Source organism: Stegostoma tigrinum, chromosome 8 (assembly GCF_030684315.1).
Source record: "Stegostoma tigrinum isolate sSteTig4 chromosome 8, sSteTig4.hap1, whole genome shotgun sequence".
Taxonomy (NCBI): Eukaryota; Metazoa; Chordata; class Chondrichthyes; order Orectolobiformes; family Stegostomatidae; genus Stegostoma; species Stegostoma tigrinum.
Window position 1 is genome coordinate 17,634,599 of NC_081361.1, and position 27,660 is coordinate 17,662,258.

General features: G+C 41.1%; 1 protein-coding gene across 1 annotated transcript in view; it reads right to left on the reverse strand.

The window, feature by feature from the left end:
* Positions 1 to 27,660, reverse strand: part of LOC125456055 (uncharacterized protein C1orf21-like) — a 170,933-nt gene that overhangs the window by 54,857 nt on the left and 88,416 nt on the right. The window contains exon 3 of the mRNA XM_048538718.2: positions 12,667 to 12,803. Within this exon, the coding sequence (XP_048394675.1) occupies positions 12,667 to 12,803 (137 nt within the window). The remainder of the gene's footprint in view (positions 1 to 12,666; positions 12,804 to 27,660) is intronic.

Consider the following 27,660-nt stretch of genomic DNA (forward strand, 5'->3'; position numbering starts at 1 on the left):
AGCTGAATGCGTGGCAATCTTTGACGGAGCATTGAAAACTGGAAATATCCACGAGGCCAGAATTCATAGACTCAGATGTTAAAAGCACTGAAGGAGTCCATTTTATCCACCATGTCCATGTACTGTCAAAGAAGATCAGACCACAATTAATCCCATTTTCTAGCTCTTAACTCAATGGGTTGAAGCCTATGGTAATGCAAATGAATATCTACAAACTGCTTAAACTTGAGTTTTTGACTCAACCACCCTTTCTTGCAGTCAATTCCAGACTCTCACAGTTTTCCACAGCTTATCATTAATCTATATCCCCTGGTTATTGATCCTATTACTAACAGGAAAAAAAGTCCCTTCCTATCCATCTTAGCGACTTCCCTCAATCTTATGCACCTCGATTGGGTTCCTTCTCAATCTTCACTACCTCAAGGTAAATAACCCCCATTTGTCTAATCTTTCCTCATAGCTCAAACCCTCCTTTCCAGGCAGTAGCCTGGTAAATCTCCTCTGCAGCATCTCTAGGGCAATTACATCCTTCTTAGTAGTGACCAGAATTGCATGCAGCACTCTCGTTGATGCCTAACCAGTGTGTTTTTTTGCAGTTCAGTATAGCCACTTGCTCTTGTACTCTATGCCTTGGCAAATAAAGGCAATTAGTCCACATGCCTTCTTACCACTTGACCTACCTTGCTTAAATCTTTAGATTTACACAGTAAGGTGCTTCTAAGGATCAATGCTTTCCAAGGTAGTCCTACCATTCATAATATCATCCGTTGCCCTTTTAGCCCTCTCCAAGTGTATTACCTCACTCTTCCTGGTTGACTTTCATTTGCTGCTGCTCTGTCCAGCTGAACAGTATAATAATCTCCTATTAATTACAGATACCCTCCTCACTACTTCCCTCCCTAAGTCTGTGGTCCCTATTCTTTTCTTGGTTATTCCTTTACCCTTTTAACAAAACTCCTTTAGATTTCCCTTTAATCTACCTGCCAAAGCTCTCCCAATCACTCCCTCAGCTTTTCTAATTACCTTTTTTAAAGCTTCCCTCCTGCAATTTTTATACTCCTCTCGGGACTGTCACATTGAGACAATATCTGTGGTGAACTTTCTTTTAATTCTAATCTTTATGCTGCAGAAGGGCAAAGATCTTGGAGAGTTGTCGGCTAAGGAGCTGACAGAAACAAGGAGGGATTGAGGTAATGGAAGGATCTAAATTATAAACTTAAATTCTATTACATCCACGTGCTAGCTCTTTCATAAAACACACTGCTCTAACTCAAAAGGCTGTGGGCTCAAAGCAAAATCTAGAATGCCAATGAAGTCAAAATTGGCTCCTGTCAGACTCACTGAAATTTTGATTGCTGCAACAATTTCAAAGGGATTACCATTAAGAAAGGGCTCCCTGAAAAGTACAGAACATCACTGCTCCTTTAATATCAAGTTTATTGGATGAACACTGTACATAAATCACATCAAATTATGCATAAACTGATTTACATGTAATATTCATTAAGCTCTCCCATCATTTTTGACTGTACTAAAGTAGCCCTGTGCAAACATACAATGGAATGGAAAGCTGATGAAATTTGTCCCCATTATTTTTCAAGCCACAAAATCTATTGGCAGGACTGATCTGACAAAAGGAAAACATGCCCGTTAGTAACCAAAATAAAAGAACTGCAAGTGGAAGAGAAAAAGGTAACATTTCAACTGACAAAATACATTTTGAATGATTTGTGGGAGCCAGAAGAAAGTGCATAATCAAGTAACTGTATGTTGTTCTCTGTTTGATTTAATTCTGGAATGTTGGAAAATCTGGACTCACTTATTTAGTGATTACTGATAATCGTACATGCGCAGCATTTCACACAGGGACTCAAAAACATCTAAAGTCACATGGAGTAAGATTAACTAGATCAGATAATGCAAATTTAATTCAATCACCTTCCCTTACAAAGTCATAACCTTTATATTTAGCTTCATACACTGCTGTGATTTTATGCAAAGGGACTATATGTATGACATTACAACCAGATGAAGAGGGGATAAATTATCGCTTGTCTTTTAGCCCTTTTTGGTTTGACATAACAAATATTTTTATTTCTTTCTAACATGTAGCAATATCAAACGATAACTGAAAAATACTGTTAAATAGATCAAATTAAAGGAGCAAATTATAAGATTTTCAGCCAACCCAGAGAAAAATAATAAATTGCCACAACATATACACACAAGTAATACATTTATAGAAGAGGCAATTTCTGGTAAAGACAGGAACAATAAAGTCTATGCAGTTTAGAAGTCCTCAGAATTTGTGAGGTATTAGACTTTTAAAATAAGACCACAGATTTTTAGTTGCAAACTTGTCCCTGACGGTGGTTACTTTCTAGAAGTCCAAAAAGACTTCTGTTCTTAAAGGTCTAAGCACCTAAAATGTCACAAACAGGCGCAGAAAATAATCAAGAAAACTAATAGAATTCTGGCCTTTATATCTACAGGAATAGAGTATAAGGATGCACAAGTTATGCTGCAGCTATACAATTTCCTGGTTCGACCCCACTCAGAGCAGATCTGGGCACTACACCTTCAGAAGGATATGATGACCTTGGATGGGCTACAACGTAGGTTTACAAGAATGATACTGGACTTCAGCGGTTATGTTATGAGGAGATATTATACAAAGTTGGCCTGTTTTCTCCAGAATTTCGAAGGATAAGGGGTGATCTGATCAAAGACTTCAAGATATTACCAGGAAAAATACCAGATCAATTTTTTCCACTGGTTAGGGATTCGAGAATAGGGGGCATAGTCTGACAATTAGGGTCACAACATCAGGAGAGAGACATAAAGGGTGGTAGATATTTGGAACTCTCTTTCACAAACAACAGGGATGCAGGATCATTTGTTAATTCCAAATGTGAGATTGATCAATTTTCATAAAGCATAGGTATCAAGGGATCTCAGCCAAAGTCACGATTGTGGAGTTTAGCTAAAGATCAGCCACAGTCTCATTAAATGGTGAACCAGACAACGGGCTGAATGGCCTACTCCTGTTCCTATGGTTTCATCAGCAGTGGTAAAACTTGCAGATGTCTTTGAGGTTTCAGTGAATGGTTGTTTCCCTCAACTGTCTTTAGACTGGCCGTTAACTTCCGAGAACTCTTATTACAAATTCATCTTTTCCCTCCTCTCTGTTTTGCTCAGAGATGGCTGCTGAAACGTTACCCTGTGATGAAATCACGATTATTTTTGTCTCAAACTAGCTGGCATACCTAGAGAGCACCCTTTAGAGCATGAGCGCGCGCGCGCGCGCACACACACACACACACACACACACACACACACACACACACACACACACACACACACACACACACACACACACACACACACACACACACACACACACACACACACACACACCCGCAACCAAGAACTGTTAGGTGACCACATATAATCTTGCCCAACAGTAAGGACAGAGCTTTTCAGCTTTACAACATTACTCAGGACAGTTCTGAATCCTTGAGGAGGTCAAAAGATTACTGACAGGGACTATAGATCAATAAATGTGTGAAAGTGACATGGGTAGACTCTATGCTATCAGTGCCAACTGTTAGTTGTGCTAGGAGGCAAGTGAACTATATCTCTGGTGTAATTAGACTCTTCATGGTAAGTCCAAGATCAGTTGAATAACAACATAGCCAGGGCTCAGAGAAGTCAACAAGGAGAAAATAATCTCCATGCAGAAATGAGCTGTAATGCTGAAAAGACAACTGAACTTCATAGAGGCAGAGGGAAGTGGGAAATCAAGAGAGCAGTAGAGATGGGAAAACTCATGACCTTGGGGAAAAAAAATTATGGATGGGTGGTTGAAATGTCAGAACATTCAAGAATTTGGGCCAAGTGCCAGGAAGTGGAATTCATGTGGATAGGTGGACTTACTGGGCTGAAGAACCTCTTCTGTGCCATATAACAATGAGTCTATGACTAAAGAAAAATTGCAAGGAGCCAGGCTATGGGGGTTTACGATGAGTGTTGGTATGACAACAAAAGGAAAAAAGGTCATACAGCTGGCGGTAAAACACAACTGCACACCAGTAGCACACACATTTTTTGTTCTTCCAACTAACTGAAGCGTCAGAACATCACAGGTACAAAGGTTTTCAATTGGAGAGAGGTCAGAAACCGGCAGGACAAGCCAAACACTGCTGCAAGTGGGCACAGGTCAAAATTCCTTACAGGAGGTATACACTGGGCTGGGGTTAGAAATAGTAACCAGAGGCTGTGTCAGACAGCAAGCACATCTTTAATGCAAGCCTGAGAAATCCCTTGGCCAAAAACACAAGTCCCAAAAGGTAGGATTATCTGCAAGTTTTTTGCATCTAAGCTATCAGCACAAAAGTGTGTTGTAAATATATTGTATGGAGCAGCTGAAAAATAAGAGCAAGGATACTAGACAATGCAACGGTAGCTTTAAGTATGTCATTCCTGGTCCAGCAAGAGTCTGAAAAGCTGGCATATTGTCAGTAGTGACCAATTTAACATCGTTTAGGCATAGTTCTGAGGAAGGGTCACCGGACCCGAAACATTAACTCTGTTTTCTCCTCCACAGATGCTGCCAGATCTGCTGAGCTTTTCCAGCAACTTTGTTTTTGTTCATAGTTTAGGCATGGTCTTCTCCATTCGAAACCTATCCTTTTTTGTCACAGCTACAGAAATTATTCTCTGCGCATTTAGAGTTATGAATGCTCTCTTTGGAATTACATCAATGTAGTCTAAAAGGAAGATACTTACATACTCATAGTGCTTGTAAATCCTACTCAAGAGCTAACCATGTGAGGATGAATGATTACAACCTGATGAAACACTGCCACATCCAACCCCCATGACTTATATAATCCACACACTATTTTGCCCACCTGTGTCATTCGGAATGTTGCTTCTTTAACACGTTGTAACACGTTAAGTTGTATTGCCTCCTTTCCAATCACTTCAGATTCAGACACATGGAAACCACGGCCATTCACAGCTATGCAACTTAACTGATCAGTATCAACAATGTGCATTTGAGGCATTCAATAAATCCACACAAGTTGGGCTAAAGCCACCGCTTACATCATGCCCGGACCAACGTTGCAACTGGATTCTAAGTACGAAACTGCAAAAAAGTGGTCTACATTGGAAATTAAACCAAAAATCAACAGCATCAAATTTCCATATCCAAGAATCACTGAGTTTGCTAATCAAACCATGTTTGACTTGGATGACGAGGAAACAAGAGAAACAATTTACACCTCAGTTCTTCCATGTTCTAATTGTCCGAGGTAACCTACTCCATCTTAGCCAGTATGATGCCTGCAGATTCATTTGATTTCTTCCAGAGAACAATATTTCTCTTTTTTTTAAGTTGAACAGTCTGAACTTGCAGAAATGTCAGTGTTCAATGAGTTGAGACAGCATTGACATTCAGGAATATTACTGAACACATTTGATTGTGGCGAAGTGTCGGGACCATTTCCTATGCTGACAGCCAGCAGACAGCTCCAAGTTGAATTGAAAATACACTAACAAGCTGCCACGAAATATTGGAATTCAAGTAGCAGGCCACATTGCTCATTAATGCTTGCACACCTCCCTCTAACAAAAGATTCAAGATAGTGCACTACAAGGTGGTTTGTCATCACAGCACAGCTCTGCAAATTAAGCAACAAAAATAGATTTGTGTGATGAATGGGTAATGACTGGTAAAATGCTTCGCCTTTGCCTAGGAGAAGAACACTCACCTTTGAGTCAGAAGACTGTGTTCAAACTCCATTCTGGACACTTGAGCTCAAAATGTATTGTGCGTTGGTTGGTGGTGGGGGGGAGATGGTATGGAGAGAGAGAGAGAGAGAGAGAGAGATGGAGATAGAGTGCTATGATGTGATAAGCTGTCTATTGTTTCAAGGTGATATTTTAGCTCACCACTCAAGAAACATGGCTAGAAATTGAACATCTTGTCAATTATCTATTGGAATCTTGCTTTGCATTATTTGAGATATTTTCCTTCAGCTACAAAGTGTTAGGATATCCTCTGAGGACTTGAACTGACACCACAGAAGCTGATTTTTTTTATTCTCAAACCAAGAATTTCAACAAAGATGCCATTGATATCACCCAATCTTGAATGACCAATTAGATGATCTTGGAATATCTTCTACGAGTCCCTACTGCCAACATGAAGCTACGTTTTAGCTCCCCAAAATCTAAAATCAGGTTGCAATATTTAAGCTTGACGGGCCAAAGGTGATTTCAGATCTTGCATTTACTTTATTTTGTTTGAACAATCCGATATTTAGTTTGCAAATGCAACCATTACCACCCATCAATTACACTTTCAATATTTGGTTAACCAACATGTGAATTTATTCTGTTTTTGATCTCTCTCAATTAATCATACACCCTAAATGTTATCAAAGGACTCGTGACTGTTGGATTAAAGTATGGATTCATTCTGAGCAATGACAAAGATGCATTCATACATTAAATGTGAATTGCTTGTATATTTAACTGAGATCAAACAGCTTGGTGAATAAGCAAAAATGAAAGATTTTACCTGAAACTTTATCACCGCTGGTTCAACTTACTGGTGTGTTAATACTTTCTATCAAAGGTTTATACCTAATATTTAATTTTGTAGAAAACAGCCATGTTTTCAGCTTTAAAGCTCGAGGTCAGACACTGTGTGCACAGAGATGGTAAAAAGCAGAAGGAAAGATTATCAACGATCTGTAATTGAAGTTTGCAATCAAGTTTGACCTTGGGAACAGTCCTCTCAGGTAAGTCCATTTTCACTAGAGATTTAAACACCCAATCAAAACTGATATTGTGTAGAACGATATAGGCGTGCTGCATTGTCAAATGTGTCATATTTAGGATGAGGTGTGAAACTGAGATCTTATTATCCCCAGGGTGAAATGTAAAAGGACCAGTGCTACTATTTTGAAGAGGAAAGTACAGGCTAACCCCAGTGCTTTTGCCAATATTTATGCTTCCACCAACAAGGAAAAACAGATTAACTAGTCGTTCATCCAATGGCTGCTTGTGGGACCTAGTTGCATACAATGCAGATGCCATGTTTCTTACGTTACAACAGTGACTACAAATCAAAAATGCTTCACTAACTGTGAATCACTGTTGGATATTTTAAAGGAAGCAAACTTGTTTTGCAAATACAAATCAATCTCTCCTTAACAGAGTTATAGAATCAGAGATGTGTGGCAGTGGAAACAGACTCTTCAGTCCAAGATATCCTAAATAAATCTAGTCTCATTTGCCAGTATTTGGCCCAAATCCCTCTAAACCTTCTTATTCATACACGCATCCAGATGCTTTTTAAATTTTGTAATTGTACCAGCCTCCATCAATTTCTCTGACAGCTCATTCCATACACGCGCCATGCTCTGTGTGAAAATGTTGCATCTCAGGTCCCTTTTAAATCTTTCCCTTCTCACCTTAAACCGAGGACCTCTAGTTTTGGACTCCCCCACCCCAAAGGAAAAAACTGAATATTTACCCTATCCATGCCCCTCATGATTTTCTAAACCTCAGTCAAGTTTATAAAATCATGATGTAATGATTTACATAGCCTCAGCCTCTGATGCTCCAGGGAAAATAGCCCCAGCCCATTCAGCTTCTCCCCATAGCTCAAACCATCCAATCCTAGCAACATCTTTGTTAATCTTTTCTGAACCCTTTCAAGTTTCACAATGGTCTTTCCTACAGCAGGGAGACTATATGCCTGTCCCAAAAGAGAAACGGGGAACACCAAAGTGCTAGCCTGGTGGAAACACAGTCAATTGTCATAGAAACCCATCTGGTTCACAAATATGCTTTATGGAAGGAAATCTGCCATATTTGCCTGGTCTGCTTTACCTGTGACTCTAGACCCACAGTAATGCGGCTAACTCTTAACTGCTCTCTGGACAATTAGGGATGAGCAATAAATGAAGTCTAGCAATGCACGCATCCCATGAAAGAATAAATTTTAAAAAGTTGCTCCATCCCACAATTTATTTTTAAATGAAACTGAAGCCAGTCTCCAAAATCAAAATTCATAATTTTATATAATACATATAGAAATATGATTTAAGCACATAAATGCTTTTGAATCAACTTTCCTTGTAACCTGTACTGTCAGCAGGAGAAGTAAAGAGTGCACAGCCATTCCTCAGTCCCTAAACCTCGTTGTGAAAAAGAGAAAGCCAGATGGAGACAGCAACTGGACAGAACAGCCATGTTTTTGCTGCATGGATCTCCAAGCCCTGCGTGTAGCAACAACTTCCAAAAGTGGCTGCCATGCATCAGCAAGCCAACTGGCATGTCCCAGCTGTTGCTTCTCAACCTAGGGGGAACATCGGTGCTGGCACAGCTTCGGGCCCCCTAGATCTGACACTGAGTTAAAAGAACAGTACAGCACAGGTATGGGCCCTTCTGCTAATGATGTTGTGCTAATCACGATGCCAAATGAAACTAATCCCTTCAGCCTGCCCTTGGTCCATATGCCTCCATTCCTTGCATATTTATGTGCTTACCTTAAAAGTCCCTATCGTTTCTGCTTCCAGCATCATCCCTGGCAGTGCATTCTAGCCTCTCACCACTCTGTAACAAAAAAACTTGCCCCTCATGCCTCCTTTGAACATTCCTCCCTTGGCACTTAACTCCACCATGCCAGGCTCGGCTGATTAATGGCCTATCATGAAGCAGTCTACAAGTTTTGTTTGCTCCTGGGCTAAAGTGGCAGTCATTTTATCATGAGGGTATGCACAGCGATAGGAATGAAACATGTGGCACTTTATGGACTGTGGTGCAGCCGTGCAGTTTCGAGGAAATGCTGGTTCAGTAGTAGTTCGTTCATCCATTGGGCAACTTCTATCAGTGTTACACATATGTGTCTAAACAGAGTCAAATAGCATCAAACAACATCTGAAAAATGTGATCGGGATGTTGTAGAAATAGTGGGCCACAGCACACAGGCACAAATTTATTATGCATTCTTTAATTCACAACATTTTTTTTGATGCTAAAATCCATACATTTGCAAAAATAGTCATACTTTCTGATACTAAATCAACAGGGGAACATAACTGAGAACATGATTAAGACGCATAAAATATGGCAGACATTGAATTAACAGGAAGAAACTTTTTCACCCCCTTGTCGCAGGGATTGTAGACCAGGGGTATTGATTTAAGGTAAGGGGCAGGAGGTTTAGAGGGGGTGAGATGGTATTTTTCTCCCCACCCGAAGGATGTGGGAATCTGGAACTCATTGCCAGCAAAAGTGGCAGAAGCGGAAATGCTCAAATTTTTTTTAAATAATTAGTTTTACAAGTTGTGATGCCAGGGCATACATGGTTTTTGTATCAAGTGCTAGAAAAGGGAATTGGATGTGTTACACGATTGAGGCTGTGTCAGTCAAAAACAATGGGTGAAGGCTCTTGTTCTGTGCGGTAGACTTCTATAACAGCAAGTTTCAGATTTTGTTGTGAAATAATCATAACTGCCTTGACATTGCGCATCATTTCTTAAAAAGTAAAACCTGACCACAGTACCTCAACTTCCACAGGTCTCAAAATGCCACGTGTTCGCACTATGACAGCCTATGCAGAGAACAATGTTCTTCTTAAGCTGAACAGCTTCAACTAACCATCTGTTATTGTATTATAATAAAATGTGAGGCTGGATGAACACAGCAGGCCAAGCAGCATCTCAGGAGCACAAAAGCTGACGTTTCGGGCCTAGACCCTTCTAGGCCCAAAACGTCAGCTTTTGTGCTCCTGAGATGCTGCTTGGCCTGCTGTGTTCATCCAGCCTCACATTTTATTATCTTGGAATTCTCCAGCATCTGCAGTTCCCATTATCTCTGTTATTGTATTATATGCTCAATAGCCTTGGCATCACAAGTATAAATCTAAATACTTTTTAATTGTTCTGTGGATTTCAGCCTCTACCACCCTTATGCAGTGTGATGTATGTTAGGTTAGTAAATTACTCCTCGGAAAACCTAAGTGTCAAAGAATTTAAACAGTGCAACTGACTGTACTTTACAAGTTCTATTATATTGGATACATTATAAAAGAAAACACTGTCAATAACTAATAGGTTAACCAGTAGGTTTGACAGATGAGCCAGTTCTGTCAGAAAGAAGTAAACACAGCACGTTTCTGGTCATCTATAGGTAGCTTACCAGATATTCTGCATACAACTCTCATTGGAGAGATTTACTGTTTTCGTACTGAGATACAGGGCCTTTAAAATTAATCCAATAAGCACAAAGTGATTTGAAATTGGAATCCCTTGCTTAATCAGTCACATGAAAGGGCCTTGAATTAATCTTGGATCTAACAAGATTCCTGGTGGCACTGCTGCAGAGTCTGGGCAGATCAGTAAATTTAATGACTCACGTTGCATTCAAAGGTATTGTAGAGCTCAGGAAATTCAAGGGTGCGATATATCTGAATCCTCAAGATCTCAATTACCTATTTCGATTTGAATCTGGAGCAAAACTTGGATCTTTGTGTGCTCGTTCAAAACAAGCTATGAAATCAGTGCAATTTAAATTATTGATTTAAACAGCATCATTAAAGTAGTTTGCTCTAAACAAATATACAGCCCCTCAAGCTTCATCTGCCAGTCATTAAAGTCATGGCTGATCTGTTTGTCTTTCAAGCTCCCAGATAACCTTTGAATTTCTTGTCTAACAAGAATCGATCTACCTCTGCCTTTATAAATAAGCTATTATCTTCATTCTATTGTCTCCTGAGGCATGGAGTTCTAAAGTGACATAACAAAATTCCTTGCCCTCTAGGCCTTCCTGAAAGGGAGTCATCTAATTTTTAAAACAATGGCTCCTAGTTCAGGACTTACCCACAAATGGAAATATCATTTTGACCTCACCTTGTCAAGACTATTCAGGATCTTCCCATATTTTAATCAAGTCATGGCTTGCGGTTTGAAACTCTCTTGGTAACTAGTCCAGCCTTAACTTAACACAAATCCAGGTATCATTCCAGGTATCAATCCAGTAAACCCCACAAGCACATCCTATGCATTTATATCCTTCAGTAAATAAAGAGTCCAAAACTGTACACAGCATTTTAATTCTGAAGAAGGGTCTAGACCCGAAGCATCAGCTTTCCTGCTCCTCTGATGCTGCTCGGGCTGCTGTGTTCATCCAGCTCAACACCTTGTTATCACAGCATTTGAGATGTGGTGTTTCCAATTCCCTCTATAACAGAAGCATAACATTCTTACATTTATTCCCCATATCTCTTAGAAGAAAGGAAAGCTTTATCTTGATTAATTGCCAAACCTCCATACTAAATTTTTCTGACAGACTCCTAGCCTCCTCTGTATCTTAGAACTTCCCAGTTTAAGGAACTGCTACTTTTTCATCTTTCCTGCCAAAGCAACTAATTTCAATTTTGGATCAAACATGAATTCCAGTGGCAAGGCAAGGTTGACTACTCTTGACATTAAGCAGCAAACATTGACTTCAATTTAACAAGGGTTCCTTGATACAAGGTGAGTCATACCGACCACAAATGGAGGCCCGTAGTTACAGCCCCAGGAAATCACTCTAACTTCCTCAGGGATAGATGTTTTTGATCAACATGTCCAGATATGTTACGACACACCTCTGCAGCGATTGGGACTTGAACTCAGTCCTCCAGGCTCAGAGATAGGGACACTATCACTGAACCACCCCATCTTTCACCCAACCAGTCAGGATCTGGGTGACAGCATAGACAGGGTTTAATTCCTCATTTGAAGAGAGGATACCTCTGGCAGAACAGCAACTGTGCCTTCTGTGCACAAGTCCTGGAATAGGGCTTCAACCTGAGGTGTATCTGCCACCAAGCGAATCAGGGTGCACCTTCCAACCTGAAATGTTAGTTTTGGTCCTCTCTCCAAAGAGGTAACCACAGCCACTGAGTCCTTCTCTCTTTTATTTTTAAATCAAGGTAGTCAAGGTTCTTTTATCCTGTTTTCAGCTGTCATCCTGACCTGCTTCAGCATCTAAGATTAAAGAACATAGGGAGGTATTGAATTCTTCTGAAAAGCCTTACACTATTGTTCATTACTGGGAAAATAAATTTAACAACCTCAGCAGCTTTCTTTAGAAGGTGATCACAAACAGCCATTTGCCATCACTGAACGATAAAGAACAAAACATATCTGGACTCCGACATTCCTCAGTCTTGTACAGCAGCAATCAACAATATTGTTCTTTTCTTAGTCACATAAAAAAAACCTAAAAAAACGGAATATTGTCAAAGTTCCCCTCACTTCCTGTCATTATTCTGGCACGAGATCATAGGGTCTCCCACGTCAAAAACCATTTATAGTCAATTATAAAGCTGTTCCGTGGGTTCTGGTGGTCCTCTGAAGTTAAGATAGCAAATTGAGAGAAATGCCAGATGACAGCATCTGCTTCAGTATTAAAATAGTAACATTGCAATGTTTAACAAGTGTTTACCTGAACGAAAAGAAGTCATCACTGGAGCTAAATAAGGACAAAATAAAGCAAGAATTTTTTTTTAATTCTGTCTTGACTGATTTATGCTTCTTTTGGTTTAGAATTACAGTGACAGATACCCAAGTTTATTACAGAAAACATTACTGTTCTTACCAGGTTCTCCTGGTTCCTGACTGCAACTTTCTGTTCATCTTCATGACCAGCATGTCCCTTCTCTGACCAATCAGATTCTTCTCGGTTAACATTTTTGATGTATTTCACCTCTTCGACTGTTCTAATCCTGAAATCCTCTGCAAAAGGGTAACATTGAAATAGTAAGATGATCAATAATGGATTAACACAAAAAATACCTCAAGGCCTGAGAAGTGGCAGTCTCAGAGCAACCAATTGTTGAAATAGCAGTTACTTTCATGAAATGGGACTCTGCATGAGAACACAACATTTTTCAATACTTAAATAATAACAAAATGCTACAGAAACTCAGCAGGTCTGGCAGCTTCTGCAGGCAGAAAAATCAGAGTTTATGTTTTGAGTGAAATAGGACTCTTCTTTGGAATTTATTCATAACAGATTAATTCAGGCCAATTGCTTAGTTAACTAATCATGACCTGAGAATTAATAGATCCAAAGTTACTGATCATCACAACTCACGCTTTTCATGCAGCCACAGGTAGCATTTTGAACTTTCACCAAGGTTATTACTAAGCAGCAGAGAAAAAGATACAGAATAAGATTCAAACACATATCTGAACTTGTATACTGCAAACTATCCAAACCATGCAAACTAACCAGCATTTAGTACTGGATCACATTTATTACTGTTGCAACAATTCTATTGTTTTTAACGTAACACAACAGCTGGATTCTGTTTGTGTGGCAAACTGGTAGGTCAATGGGACTAAAAGCTGAACAAAAGAATGTTGGAAATCAGGAGGGTGGTGGGAACACTCAAGTTGGTTGAAAGATTTTTGTGAACAGGTTACAAGTGTTGGAGCAATGCAGATTCAATTGAATCTTCATAGAAACATATAATGAAGGAGGAGGTTATTCAATCCTTCGAGTCTGCTCCACTATTTAATGTGATCATCCAACTCAGTATCCTGTTTCTGCTTTGTCTCTCTATCCTTTCTACCCTTAGATCTAAGAACTATATTTCCATCCTTCTTCAAAATCTTCAATGCTTTGTTTCCTGTGGCAGAGAGTTACATAGGCCCAACACTCACTGGGCAAGAAATTTTTATTCACTTCTGTCCTGAAAGACCTACCGTGTATCCTTAAACTAATCCTGATCCTGGATTCCGCAGTCACCAAGAACATCCTTCCTGTACTTACCCTGTCTACTTCTGTGAGAATGTTACAGATTTCTATGAGATCCTTCCTCATCCTCTCCGGCTGACTTCTCCAATGGGAAGATGTAAATGAGCTTAGCATTTGCTGCCTGCTGTGGTTTCCGCCAGCTGGTGCGACTCACAGAACTGCCATTCCTGTGGTGGTTTGGTACTGAACCTGCAGGACCAAGAGTCGGGCATGGGCATGATCAATGAGTGCAAGTGAGTGATTTGGTTATGAGGAACCCACAGCATAACTCAATTTCTTTTGCTTGGGTAGCACACGCATGAGATTTTTACAGGACATTAGTGAACAAGATGGGTTTTAGACAGTCAACATTATTAGACTCTTAATTTCAGATTTTTAAAAAATTAATTCAAATTTACCATGGTGGGATTTGAACCCAGGTCCCTAGAACATGAGCTAAGTTTCTGGATTGATAGTCTAGCAACAATATCACAAGACCATACTGCCCCATTACATTTTATTTTGGATTTTGACTATATAAGGCAGATCAGATATTTTAGAGTTGCCGATAATGTATATGAAATACAGCGAAATATTGAACAAGAAGCCTGTTTCATCTGTGAATTTTATCATTCTGATGTGGTTAAATATGACTCTTTCTTCTGATTGCAGGGCATTTTTTAAAATCGAACATTGGAGCTCATCAAGTCCAGGGGACCCTTGCTGCTTTCTTTCCTAGGTGAGATTAAAAGGTGACTTTAGCTTTTGGGAGACGCTGAAGATAGTTTGGATGTTCTTTCTTGAGTAAATAAACAACAGCACTCAATTCAAACACCACAGTTCTTGCATGCAACATCGAAGCTAGGTTCAAATGAAGAGCAAGTTTGAAAACTGAGCTACCCCAGTAGGGATGAGTTGGCAGATGCAATGGTTCATTCAGCATGCATTGTGGGTGGAGAAGGTAATTGTGTATAAGAAGAAGCAATGGATAAACTATTAAACGGAACAGCTCATACAACTCCCATTAGTTTATGGTGATGGGACATTAGCGATTTAAACCAATAACACAATCTCAGCCAGGATAAAATCTATACTTTGATCACCATCAAACCTTATGCAAAATTGAACAGTAGAGCTAAGAATCTTGCAGTGTATAAGGCAACCATTCTAACTGCTCAACCTTTGTTAGAGTAATCCAAAACCTTCCATTGCTATATTCTCCCACTGTCTGTCAGTGATTTAAGCAACTGTTGACCCTTATTCAAAACAAAAAAATGCAATGCTCACTCCTGTACTCAAGAACGACATGCTCCATCAATCGTCTGCTAAAAAGAACTTTCTGCTAACCGCCCCCGACTATGCAAAAAGATTGGAGATTATGTCCAATCTCCCAAGATATTGTTCACATTTTCCAGAATGATGGTGCTTTATAGAACTGAATAAGAGACAATAATTTTAAATAACAAATGCAATTTTTCTTTGAAATTTGATGCTGTGTCTGGACAGTGTGGTTTTTAGTTCACACCTAGGGATCTGATGGATATTGCCCAAACATAAAGCTTAGCAGTCAAAGCCATCCTTTGTGTCTAAGGGTGCGTTTATATTTTTTTTCAAATAAACACAGTTTATGAGTTTTAAACCATGTGAGAGATAATGTTATGTCTAGGAGTTGTTTTTGTAGTTTTCTGCTACGTAGAGTTTCAACATTTAGAATGGATTGTATAATGGTTCACTAGTCACTTTTCACAACTACATGTTCATTGTGGTATGTACTTTAGCACCAGGGGCCTTTCATCAGTTTTAATTATTTCTCTGAACATGCTGGGATATTGTTGTATGTTACACAAAAGCTGGTCGTAGTAGTTGTACAAATATGGACACACAAACTTTAAAGTGGCATGTAACAGTCACGCAACACAAATTCCAAGCAATGGTCATCTCCAATAACTCAGAATTTAATCATTGTCCCTTGACATTCAATGGCATTACCATCAGTGAATCTATCACCCAAGCAACAACACAGAGATTACCAATGACCAGAAACAGAACTAGGTTATCCACATAAACACAGTGGCTACAAGAACAAGTCAGAGGCTGGGAATACTGCAAGTAATTCACCTTCTAATTCCCCAAGACATATCTACCATTGACAAGGCACAAGTCAGGAGTATGACTGAATATTCCTTCATTTGCCTCATTTAAGGGCAGCTCCAACAACACTCAAGAAACATGAAGCCATCCAGAAAGAAGCAACCCACTTGACTGGCACCACATCTACAAACATCTGCTCCCTCCATCACTAATGCACAGTAGTAGAATGTGTACCGTTTACGAGATGCACTGTATAAATTCATGAAGGCTCCTTTGACAACACCTTCCAAACTCATGATCACTTCCATTTAGATGGACACCGGCAGCAGATGTATGGGAACACCACCACCTGCAAGTTCCGCTCTAAGCCACTCACCATCCTGACTTGGCAAAGCATCGCCATTCCTTCACTGTCAATGGGTCACATTCCTGGAATTCCCTCCCTAAGGGCATTGTGTATCTCCTATAACACATATACTACAGTGGGGTTCACAAAGGTAGCTCGCCAGCACGTTCTCAAGACCAACTCGGGACAGGCATTAAATGCTCATCCAGGCTGCAAAGCCCCCCTCCCATGAATGAAATAAAAGTCGTGCATTTGTGAAATACCTTCTCAAAGATAGTTACTGTATGGGGTTTTGGCTGAACAGCTAAGAGAAGCCTGGAACTCAACATAAGTTAAAATTACCTTATGCATGTAAGATAACGCACAGGTTTTATAACTAACAAATAACTGAGTATTTCCAGAGCTATAGAACATCAACTCTGAGTTTTTCAAATGTCAACTTGGTTTGTCATTTGCATCTGGAGCTAACATTTCTATTTGCCAGATATACAAGAGAGAAATGGAAACACCACCATTCACTTTGTCGAGATTATAGCTGCCACAGACTCAGTGCTACCTGCTCCCCTTACAATATCCTAAAGCATATCAAGTCATGGTTTCAAAACCAAACATCAATCAAGAAATGCCATTGCTAAAGATAATGCAGCTAAGTTCCAGCCGGATATAAACTCAACATCCCAATCGACATTGTTTGATCCCAATCTGTTCCATTCTAAACAAATTCATTTCATCTTTCTCAAGCAGAACACAAACACCTTACCTGCGAGAGCTTTTCATTAAGCATGTCTAAATACAGGATTGGAACCTTCAATTTTGTTCTCAAGAGTATGTTTATTTTGCAACGCAGAGTTTTTTTCAGACCTTTTATCACTTGGCTGCAATTTTAAAGTTTGGGAAAGAACCCACCAAAACTCCATACATTCCTCCACAAGGCAGGCTCACGATACTCAGTCCTGACACTGCCATAAGTATTGCTTGGGTACAGCACTGAATCTTCTTGAATACATGGCCAGGGACTTCCCCAGTCATTTTACCTGCTTCACTTTACTGGAGTCGAGTTAAAGGTTCGAGTTTGTGGATACTCTTGCCCAACCTGCCTAAATGTTAATTTGTATGAGGTACCACGGTATACATCAATTAGTGCAGATAAATTACAGGGACAGCCAGGCAGTGAAATAATAAGGTTTACTTCTATGGTCTTTTTCATATCACCAGGGTGTCCCCTGTTCTGCACAGCTAACTACTTTTCAAGGGTAGCTCCTATTGTAAAATGGGACACACAGCATCCATTTTGTACTCAGGTAGGTCCCAAAACAATACCTTGACAACAAGGAGGAAATATGATTCTGGAATGCTAGTTGCAAGATAAATATTGGTCTCGGCCGCATGCAGAACTCTTTGGCTCTTCTTTGAACAGTACCAGGAGTAACTCCACACACTCACCAAGAGTACAGCTGGAGCCTCTGTTTTCCATTTAATCTAAAGTAGTTTTTCCAAAATTTAACTTCTCAACACCAAATATAAACCCACACATCTCTGCAGGAAAATTCTTTTCTATCATTTCCTTTCAAATTTGTTTTTGCAGCTTTTGCATATAATTCAGCCACATCACCAGTCATTTTGCATGGTCTGTACAGTTGGGCTTGTGGTTTCATTGCCTCTCATGTTGACCAGGGCTGCAAACATTGATTAATGAGGGAACTCACCAGACCAATGAATATCATAACCTTTCCCGTTTCACATTTACTCAAGCATTGGCTATGTGACTTGTATTTGATTTGCTAATTGGCACTCCACAGCGGCAGTCCACATTAACCATCAATGCTATGCCAGACACTTCAATTCTCTGAGCCCCAGAACAGAGGACAGCAACTTTGTATAAAATCCTGCAGGCTGACAGTCAAGGCACAACGCTGCAATTCTGCTAAAAACTTGGTCATCAGCAATACCATTTTGTGCCCCAGCAGCCTTTTGTAATGGACAGAAAAAAGAACGGGATCAGTCTGAGATTCAGAAAAATAGACTAGCAGATAAATAATGCCCTGCCTTAAATGATGATATCCACTGTACAGAATAGGGAAGTTACAGCTTCGAATTACATGGGCATAAAGGCCATTCATCATAACAACAGCAGGTTGTGTTCTTCTCAATCCTCAATTTGTACTGAGTGTTCAATCCCTCAACCACAAAGGCCAAATGGAGAACTGTGCATGTATTAATTTACTTTGACTGTGAACTAATCTATCATTGTACGGCCTACAGATGCTTATAAAATCATAACTTGAGCGTTCACACATGCAGGAAATGCAAACAATCTGAAAACCACAAAGCAAAAAGCATAGGGAGCCAGACAAGAAAGAAAATGTCAATTGATATTTTAAAAAAAGGGGGCGATCCTCTAAACTCAGGAGTAAAAAGGTTTTATTAAAAAAACAACTGAACCATGAAGCAAAAGTGGAAGGATCTACTTTTGGGGATAACTACAAATATTTTAACAAACTGAATTTTGTCCAGTGATGCTTAATTATGCCAGCTGAGCTATTAAAATCAATCACATCTTGTTGACCAACTATTGCTCCAGTAACAAAAAGCTGCAGAAGTGTATTATTTATTTCTTGAAACATTAAACACGAGAAGAAAAAAAGTGCCACATGACAACAACAGAAATCCTCTTTCATTAAAGAATTTTATTAAATCATACCACTACCTCCTGATTTAATATAATTACATTGCTAAAAATTACTGTGCAATCTAGGAAAACGCACTGACTAATACAAACATGACAAAAGCATCTTAGATAATGGGAACTGCAGATGCTGGAGAATCCAAGATAACAAAGTGTGAAGCTGGATGAACACAGCAGGCCAAGCTGCATCTCAGGAGCACAAAAGCTGACATTTCAGGCCTAGACCCTTCATCAGAGAGGCGGATGGGGAGAGGGTTCTGGAATAAATAGGGAGAGAGGGGGAGGCGGACCGAAGATGGAGAGAAAAGAAGATAGGTGGAGAGGAGAGTATAGGTGGGTCCAGAGAAGACGGACAGGTCAAGGAGGTGGGATGAGGTTAGTAAGTAGGAAATGGAGGTGCGGCTTGAGGTGGGAGGAAGGGATGGGTGAGAGGAAGAACAGGTTAGGGAGGCAGAGACAGCCTGGGCTGGTTTTGGGATACAGGAAGTGCTACACTAGCCCCCACAACTCCCGCACATCCCAGATGTCCAAGTTCTTCAAGGACCGCAACGTCCCCCCCATAGTGGTCGAGAACGCCCTTGACCGCATCTCCCGCATTTCCCACAACACATACCTCACACCCCGCCCCCGCCACAACTGCCCCAAGAGGATCCCTCTCGTTCTCACACACCACCCTACCAACCTCCAGATACAACGCATCATCCTCCGACACTTCCTCCATCTACAATCCGACCCCACCACCCAAGACATTTTTCTATCCCCACCCTTGTTTGCCTTCCGGAGAGACCACTCTCTCCGTGACTCCCTTGTTCGTTCCACACTGCCCTCCAACCCCACCACACCCGGCACCTTCCCCTGCAACCGCAGGAAGGGCTACACTTGCCCCCACACCTCCTCCCTCACCCCCATCCCAGGCCCCAAGATGACTTTCCACATTAAGCAGAGGTTCACCTGCACATCTGCCAATGTGGTATATTGTATCCATTATACCCGGTGTGGCTTCCTCTACATTGGGGAAACCAAGCGGAGGCTTAGGGACCGCTTTGCAGAACACCTCCGCTCGGTTCACAATAAACAACTGCACCTCCCAGTCGCGAACCATTTCAACTCCCCCTCCCATTCTTCAGACGACATGTCCATCATGGGCCTCCTGCAGTGCCACAAGGATGCCACCCGAAGGTTGCAGGAACAGCAACTCATATTCTGCTTGGGAACCCTGCAGCCCAATGGTATCAATGTGGACTTCACCAGCTTCAAAATCTCCCCTTCCCCCACCGCATCCCAAAACCAGCCCAGTTCGTCCCCTCCCCCCACTGCATCACACAACCAGCCCAGCCTGTCTCTGCCTCCCTAACCTGTTCTTCCTCTCACCCATCCCTTCCTCCCACCTCAAGCCGCACCTCCATTTCCTACCTACTAACCTCATCCCACCCCCTTGACCTGTCCGTCTTCCCTGGACTGACCTATCCCCTTCCTACCTCCCCACCTATACTCTCCTCTCCACCTATCTTCTTTTCTCTCCATCTTCAGTCCGCCTCCCCCTCTCTCCCTATTTATTCCAGAACCCTCTCCCCATCCCCCTCTCTGATGAAGGATCTAGGCCCGAAACGTCAGCTTTTGTGCTCCTGAGATGCTGCTTGGCCTGCTGTGTTCATCCAGCTCCACACTTTGTTATCTCTGACAAAGCATCTTACCTATTTATGTTAGAGATGGAATAAGCCTTTCTTCTTATTTAGAACCTCTGCTAGTATAGAACAGCATATGCTAAGCTTTCAACTGTCATTTCAGACAAAGTAAAATGTTCATTAGGGACAGGGAGCTAAACCAAGCCAAAAAAAAACACAAAAGGCGCCCATTTTAGAGCCAAAAATCTTTAATGTTTCGTTATCCATTACTGCTGAATTTTAGCAAGATGCTGAATCCTCCCATGCCGTGTAGGAGGGGGAACCTGTCAGGTTGTGTTTTCCTGACCCATGACCCCCAATTCTTTTTAACCAAAGGGAAAGGTTCACCATGTGCAATAATATGCTCAGAAAGCAATGAAACATCATGTTTTCCGACAATCTGTATCAGTCTGAACTTCTTTTGTTGCATGTCTGCGTGTATCAAATTCAACAAGAACTGTAATTCTTTCCTCCTTCTAAACACACACAGCTCACGTACAATTTATCCAAATACAGAATGAGCATCCTGTGCTTTTCCACGTTCTCGGCCTCATATGTTCATATCCAAAAGCACAAGTGGTAATACCATTTCCTTAGATCAGTTTAAGGCTGCAATCTCTGAAGCTGCTAATTTAGAATCCAATCGTGCCAAGCTGGGCAACTCTGTCACCGGTTCTATCTATTAGTAAGTAGACTGAGATTAACACAAATTCTAAAATGATTACAGTGAGCCTGTTACCATTCCATTATTCTAGTCTAGTACACGCTTATTTAAGGTATGCCTTTAGTATGCATTTCCAACAAAGGAAATCAGACACCACGAAAAATAGTTGCTCTGATCCATTTGTGCATGCACATGTGCAATCGTGAGGCAGCTGCAAGGACTGGGAAGAGAGTTTTGTGGTTATGATCTTCCTGCATGCTTCCTTTTAAAAAAAAACATTTTTTTCGTCAACTATTTATTACCTAGCTGTTGTACTCTGTTTAAAAAGTACAAATAAAAGAATGTGGGGGTGGGAGGGGTGGAAAGAATCTGTTACTGTAACCAAATTTCATTTGTAACAAGCAGTAGTAAAATGGCATTTTGAAAAATTACAAATGTGCTTTGTGTTTCATTTTGTACGCTTAAAAATTGCAGCAAATCTTACCAGTAAATATTGAGTGACTATTAATAATAAAAAAAAGTTGATGATTCATTTAAATACTTAATTGGCATGAATTTACTTAGGTGATCATTTTAGAAAATGTAAAGGCAGTTGCCAGGACTCTGGTTGGTGATTAACAGGCATACAATTTATTAACTCTATAGATTTCTTACCCCGGGATTCCACGAGCGGGTACAGTGCTCCATCTAGAGATGGTGATAGCCACAAATGCAGCCTACTGTAATACAAACTTTTAATATCCTTTACACGAGTTCAGCACAAACAGCTCTGTATTTCAGTTCTGAGTTGGACATTGCTTGATTTTTACAAAGATAACACGGCAGGTCCAATTTGGTTCTCAATTCAGTAACTCTCATCTAAAGTTAATTCTAACTTTCAAATTCCTCCATGACCTCCCCATCCATCTCTAACCTCTTCCAGGGCTACAACATTCACATCTGCATTCCTTTCATTGCAATCCCTTCCAGATCTCTTTTTCACTCTATCACTGGCAAACTTGCTGTATTGGGCTTTGACTGCGAGATGTCTTCCTTAGACCATTCACCCTCATGACGTCTACCTTTGCTTTTAAAACCAAAACTATTGACCAAGCTTCTGGTCACCTAGCCGAGCATTTCATACTGTATCTGAGGGCCAAATTTTAAGTGGTGAAGCAACTTATAAAGTTTGCCATGACATTAAAGACAATTTATAAACACAAGTTGATGTTCTACACAAATTTAAAAGCAAAGAACGGCAGATGCTGTAAATCTAAACAAAGAACATAATTGTTTGGGGAAACTCAGCAGGTGTGACAGACTCTCTGGGTGAGAAAGCAGAGTCAATGTTTCAGGTCCAGTGATCTTCAGAAGGGACTGTAGATCTGAAAAGATTGGTGCATGTGACGAAGATAGGTAGGGGGATGGGGAAGGGGTAGACAATAGGTAGAGATGGAGACCAAGAGAGAGAAAATAGCAGTTGGCCAGGCAGGTCAGCCTGGGAGAAGCAACATCTGCTAATGACTACCATTAGATGCTGACAATGGGATGGCTGTGGTAGCTCCCCATCTGATAGCAAGGCCTAGTGTGGGGGAGCTGGGGTACGGACATGTAAGAAGTTGGTCAGGTCACTGGTTGAATTCAATATTGAGCCCTAAAGGGTGTAGGGTTTCCAAATGGAAAATGAGATGCTGTCTCCCAGATTCTGCTGAGCTTCACCGGAACACTGCAGCAAGACTGAGACAGAAATGTTGGCCAGGGAACACAGTGGTTGTGTTTGGGTGGCAAGCAACCGGAAGCTCAGGGTCATTTTTGCAGACAGAATGTAGATTTTCTGTAAAGCCCAGTCTGCGTTTTTTTCTCCCCAGTGTACAGGAGACCACATTACGCACACTGAATATAGAAGCCTGGATTGAGTGAAATGTAGGCAAGTCACTGCTTCACCTGGAAATTATGTTTCGGGCCTTGGATGCCAGGAGTCAGGAAGTAAACAGACAGGAGTTACACATTGTGTGACTGCTTGGGAATACACCGCATAGGCGTAGGGGTGTGAGGAGGTGTCGGGTGTAGAGGAGGAGTGAACCTGATGGTCTTGGACGAAACAGTCCCTGCGGAAGGCTGAGAAGGGTTGGGGGGGGGGAGCGGTGGAGAATGTGTGGTACCCTATGATCCTTTGGTTGTAGGTGCCGATGGGATGGTAAGTGAGGACCAGGAAACTCGATCGCAGTTGTGGGAGGGAAGAGGAGGACCAAAGTGCAGTAAATCAGCCTGACACGATTGAGGGCCCTGTCAACCACAGTGATGAGGAAAAAGGTCAACAATTCTGAGGCCATCCTATAGTAGGTGGCATCATAAGGACAGATGTGAAGAGATGCCAAACTGGGCAAATGGACTGGATTAAAATAGCAATTTATCATCACTTGTATTTTTACAAAAAATATAGTGAAAAGTTTTAATGTTGCCACACTCCTTGCAGGAAACAGAATGTGAGGATGCATAATCCAGGAAGCTGCGGGAGTCAGTGGGTTTGTACTAGATGTCAGTGGCCACTCTGTTTCCATTTCTGAAGATAGAGATGTCGAGGAAGGACAGGGAGGAGCCAGAGATGGACTGGTGAACGTGAGAGCAGGGTGGAAACTGGCAGTGAAGTTGATAAACTCTTCCAATTTCAGACAAGAGAGAGAGAAGCAGCACCAATGACATCATCAATATACTGGAGGGAGAGTTGTGGTTGGGGGGCCCCAAGTAGGACTGGAACAAGGAATGTTCCACATACCCCACAAAGATAGAACCATAACTGAGGTACCCATGGCCACCCCTTTGACCTGAAAACAGTGAGAGGAGTTAAAAGAGAAGTTGTTCAGAAGAAGAGGAGCTCGGTCAAGCAGAGGATCTCGGTCAAGCAGAAGATCGTGGAGGAGGATGGGAACAGTTCAAGACTTTTTTCCAGGAAGAAGTATTCTACGGCCATCCTGATTTGGGATGGATATGTAAAAGGGATTGCACTTCATGAAGGAGGAGGCAGCTGATGCCCATGAAGTGTAGTTCTCTCTTTCTCTCTATGGGCTCCATCCTCACCTACCCTTCACCTGTATGCTACAGGTAGCATAGATACCAAAATATATTCTAGCTACTATCAGTTCTGAAGGACAGTCACTGGACCCAAAATGTTGACATTGCACAGATGCTGCCAGACCTCCTGAGCTTCTCCAGCAATTTCTGTTTTTGTTCTGAATAAATCTAGTTGTTTTCACCAGAAGTGTAACCCCATGACAATTACCCGTTAAGTACACAGAGGATAAATTTCCCATAATGTACAGATATTATACTGTCTACTTGGTAAAATTGTTAGTTAACATGTCAGATAGAACAGAATGCAGGTTTCAGTTCTTTGGCATTTGGAGCTGCACACAGAAAAATCACACTTCCTTTGAGTGACAACTAAGTCTTGACAAAGTTATAAACACTGAACATGAATAAGTAGCCTCCAAAACCTACATCCCACATCCATACCATTACCCACTCAATATTGAAGTTTGAATGGGCAAGGAAGAACTACATTAGCTTTGTAAAAAACACCAAATAAAATAGTTTTCATCAAGATCAACAAATTGAAAAACCCAAGAATCCCTTTAAGATAGCTACCTGAGTATAAAAGATTCTCTCCAGCAGCCAATGGGACAAATGAAAGCAAATTTGCTATTGTTTTATCTTTTTGTTTCAATCTAGTAGTGTAGGGAGTGGATTGGATTCACTCGAGAATAATGAAGATTGTCATCATGCAACAAATCATCAACAATTCAAATTCGTTTCCTTTTTCACCCTGTAGACTGCCAGATCAATGCTGCAATTAAAACGTAGATTTCACTGAAAGGCTGAGCTCCGATGACCCAGTTGTTGTTTGTATTTATTTGAAGTTGACTGACTATGGAAGGAACGTCGGACAGCCAGATGCACATTTAGCAATCGAACCAAACACATTTGAGTCCAAATTATTTTCTTTCTGGAATTGCTTTGCAGCGAGCAGCTGGTTTGGTCACAACAAGCACAGACTTCCCTTTCTAGTTTGCTGCAAGCACAAGTTGTTTTGCAAAATCTGGAAAGCTTGAAACTCATTTTTCAACTCAGTTCCTGGTGATAACATTAGCAGATGTTAATGCCAGTGTTTAAAAGACAAAACAAAACGAGGGGTTTGTATGCTGAGTCACAAAATGCTTGCAGAGAATGTCGAGCTGAAAGCTACTGCAGACTTCAACTGCTCCCGTGCAAAAGGACAACTCCCCAAATTGTCCTTAAACGATATGTTTGGGGTGGCATTCCTTACTTTCTTGCCTTTTGGAAGCAGATTAGCAGATTGTTCAGAATTTAATCCAGCAACAATATGATCAGGGAACTGTGCCAAATATCAAGAATAATCGCACATCCAGAATGACAATGATGTTAATCATAAGGTTAGGCTCGAGTCATCGAGTCTGGGTCAACATTATATTTGTCAGAAACTCTAGAGTAGGGCTTTTAATTTTATTCCAGGTATTTTCTAGACTTTCTCAACCTCAAAGAATAAGCACTGTTGCATCTGCTCAAGTTTATTTACCTAGTTGAACCCACAGGAAAATGCTTACAAGTCATTTTTTTAAAAAATGAAAATGTCAGTGGGGCTGAAAAAACATGAATGGATGAGCAACATGAAAAACTGAATGCACCAAGCTGTGGAGAAACTGAGATAACAAAGTGTGGAGCTGGATGAACACAGGAGGCCAAGCAGCATCAGTGGAGCAAGAAAGCTGACATTTCCGGCCTGGACCCTTCTTCAGAGTGGAAAAATGTTTCTTCTTGGATTTTACTTTCCAAAACCTGACATTTCTGCAGCAATCAATATAACTGTGCCCAAAAACTTTGTTGAATTATATCAAGTGTTGATCATGCTGCTGCATCACCTCCTTCAACTCACATTTTCTTGTGTTTAACAATATTACACATTTGTTGTTTGAAGTCATTAAATACTCAACAGGAGTGTTATCAATAACACTTCATGACTAAATGGCACAGCCTCGGTTAGGACTGCTGACTAAGAAACTTCATCTGGCACATGGTTGCTCAGTGGTTAGCAGTGCTGCCTCACAGCACCAGGGACCCAGGTTCAATTCCGCCCTCGCGTGACTCTGTGTGTGAAGTTTACACATTGTCCCAGTGTCTGTGTGGGTTTCCTCTGGGTGCTCTGGTTTCCCCCAACAATCTAAAGGTGTGTAGGGTAGGCGGAATGGCCGGGCTGAACTGCCCATTGTGTCCAGGGATGTGCAGGCTAGGTGAGTTAGCCATGGGAATTGCAGGGATAGGGTAGGGGTGGAATGCTCTTTAGAGGGTTGGTGTGGACCCGTTGAACCAAATAGCCAGTTTCCACGCTGCAGAGGTTCTATGGTTCAAAAGGCAATGAGACATATACACAGCAAGAGTGGTTTACAGGCAGAATTCTAGGACTTCTTGCATACTTAGCAGCTGAAGCTACAAATGGTCAAAGACTGAGTGAAGATGATCGAGGATGCACAAGAGATCTCAGTGAATCAAAGTGCTGGGGGAGACTATGCACAAAAGATGATGCTGTGGAAGAACTCGAAAATAAAAAGGAGTATTTGAAATCTGCTTTTGCCAGATTGGGAGCCAATGCAGATCAGTATCTTGGAGGTAATTGTGAATGGAAATTAGCTGAAATTTGGGATGCACCCAACAAATGACTGTTTACAACTTTCACAGAGGCAGAGACGTAGACCCGGTCAAGTTGTAACCAAAAAAAAGAGCTGAGTTATAGGGTAATAAATATGTAAAATACTAGGAATTCTCAGTAAGTCCTGCAGTGCTGGTGGAGAGAAGGAAAACATTTTGTGTTGTCAAACATGAGCTCTGCTTTTCTCTCTCCATGGAGATGCTGCCTGACCTGCTCAACATTTCCAGCTTTTTCTCACTACGCACCTCTCTCAAATGGCACTGATTACCATGGCCTTGTGCGAGCAATCATACATCACCTCACATGCATCAGAAATACAGGGGTACTGTTATGTAAAAATAAGTAAAGAAATCAGAAGAAACCATTTAAAATTTGAGAAATATTTGACAATCCCAAAGCACTCTTCAACCTATGAAATGGTAGACACCGTGAGGTACAAAAAAGCAGCAGTCAGTATGTGCATAAAAAAAGCAATGTGACATGAACCAAATGTTCTGGGGTACACCTGATCAGGTCCCAGGGGTTTATCCACCCTTATGCATTTTAAAACCTCCAGCACCTCCTCTGTCATCCGCACTGTTTTCAAGACATCATGATTCATTTCCCCAAGTTCCCTAGCTTCCATGTCCTTCTCCACAGTAAGTACAGACGTGAAATACTCCTTCAGTATCTCACCCATCTCCTGTGGTTCCACACATA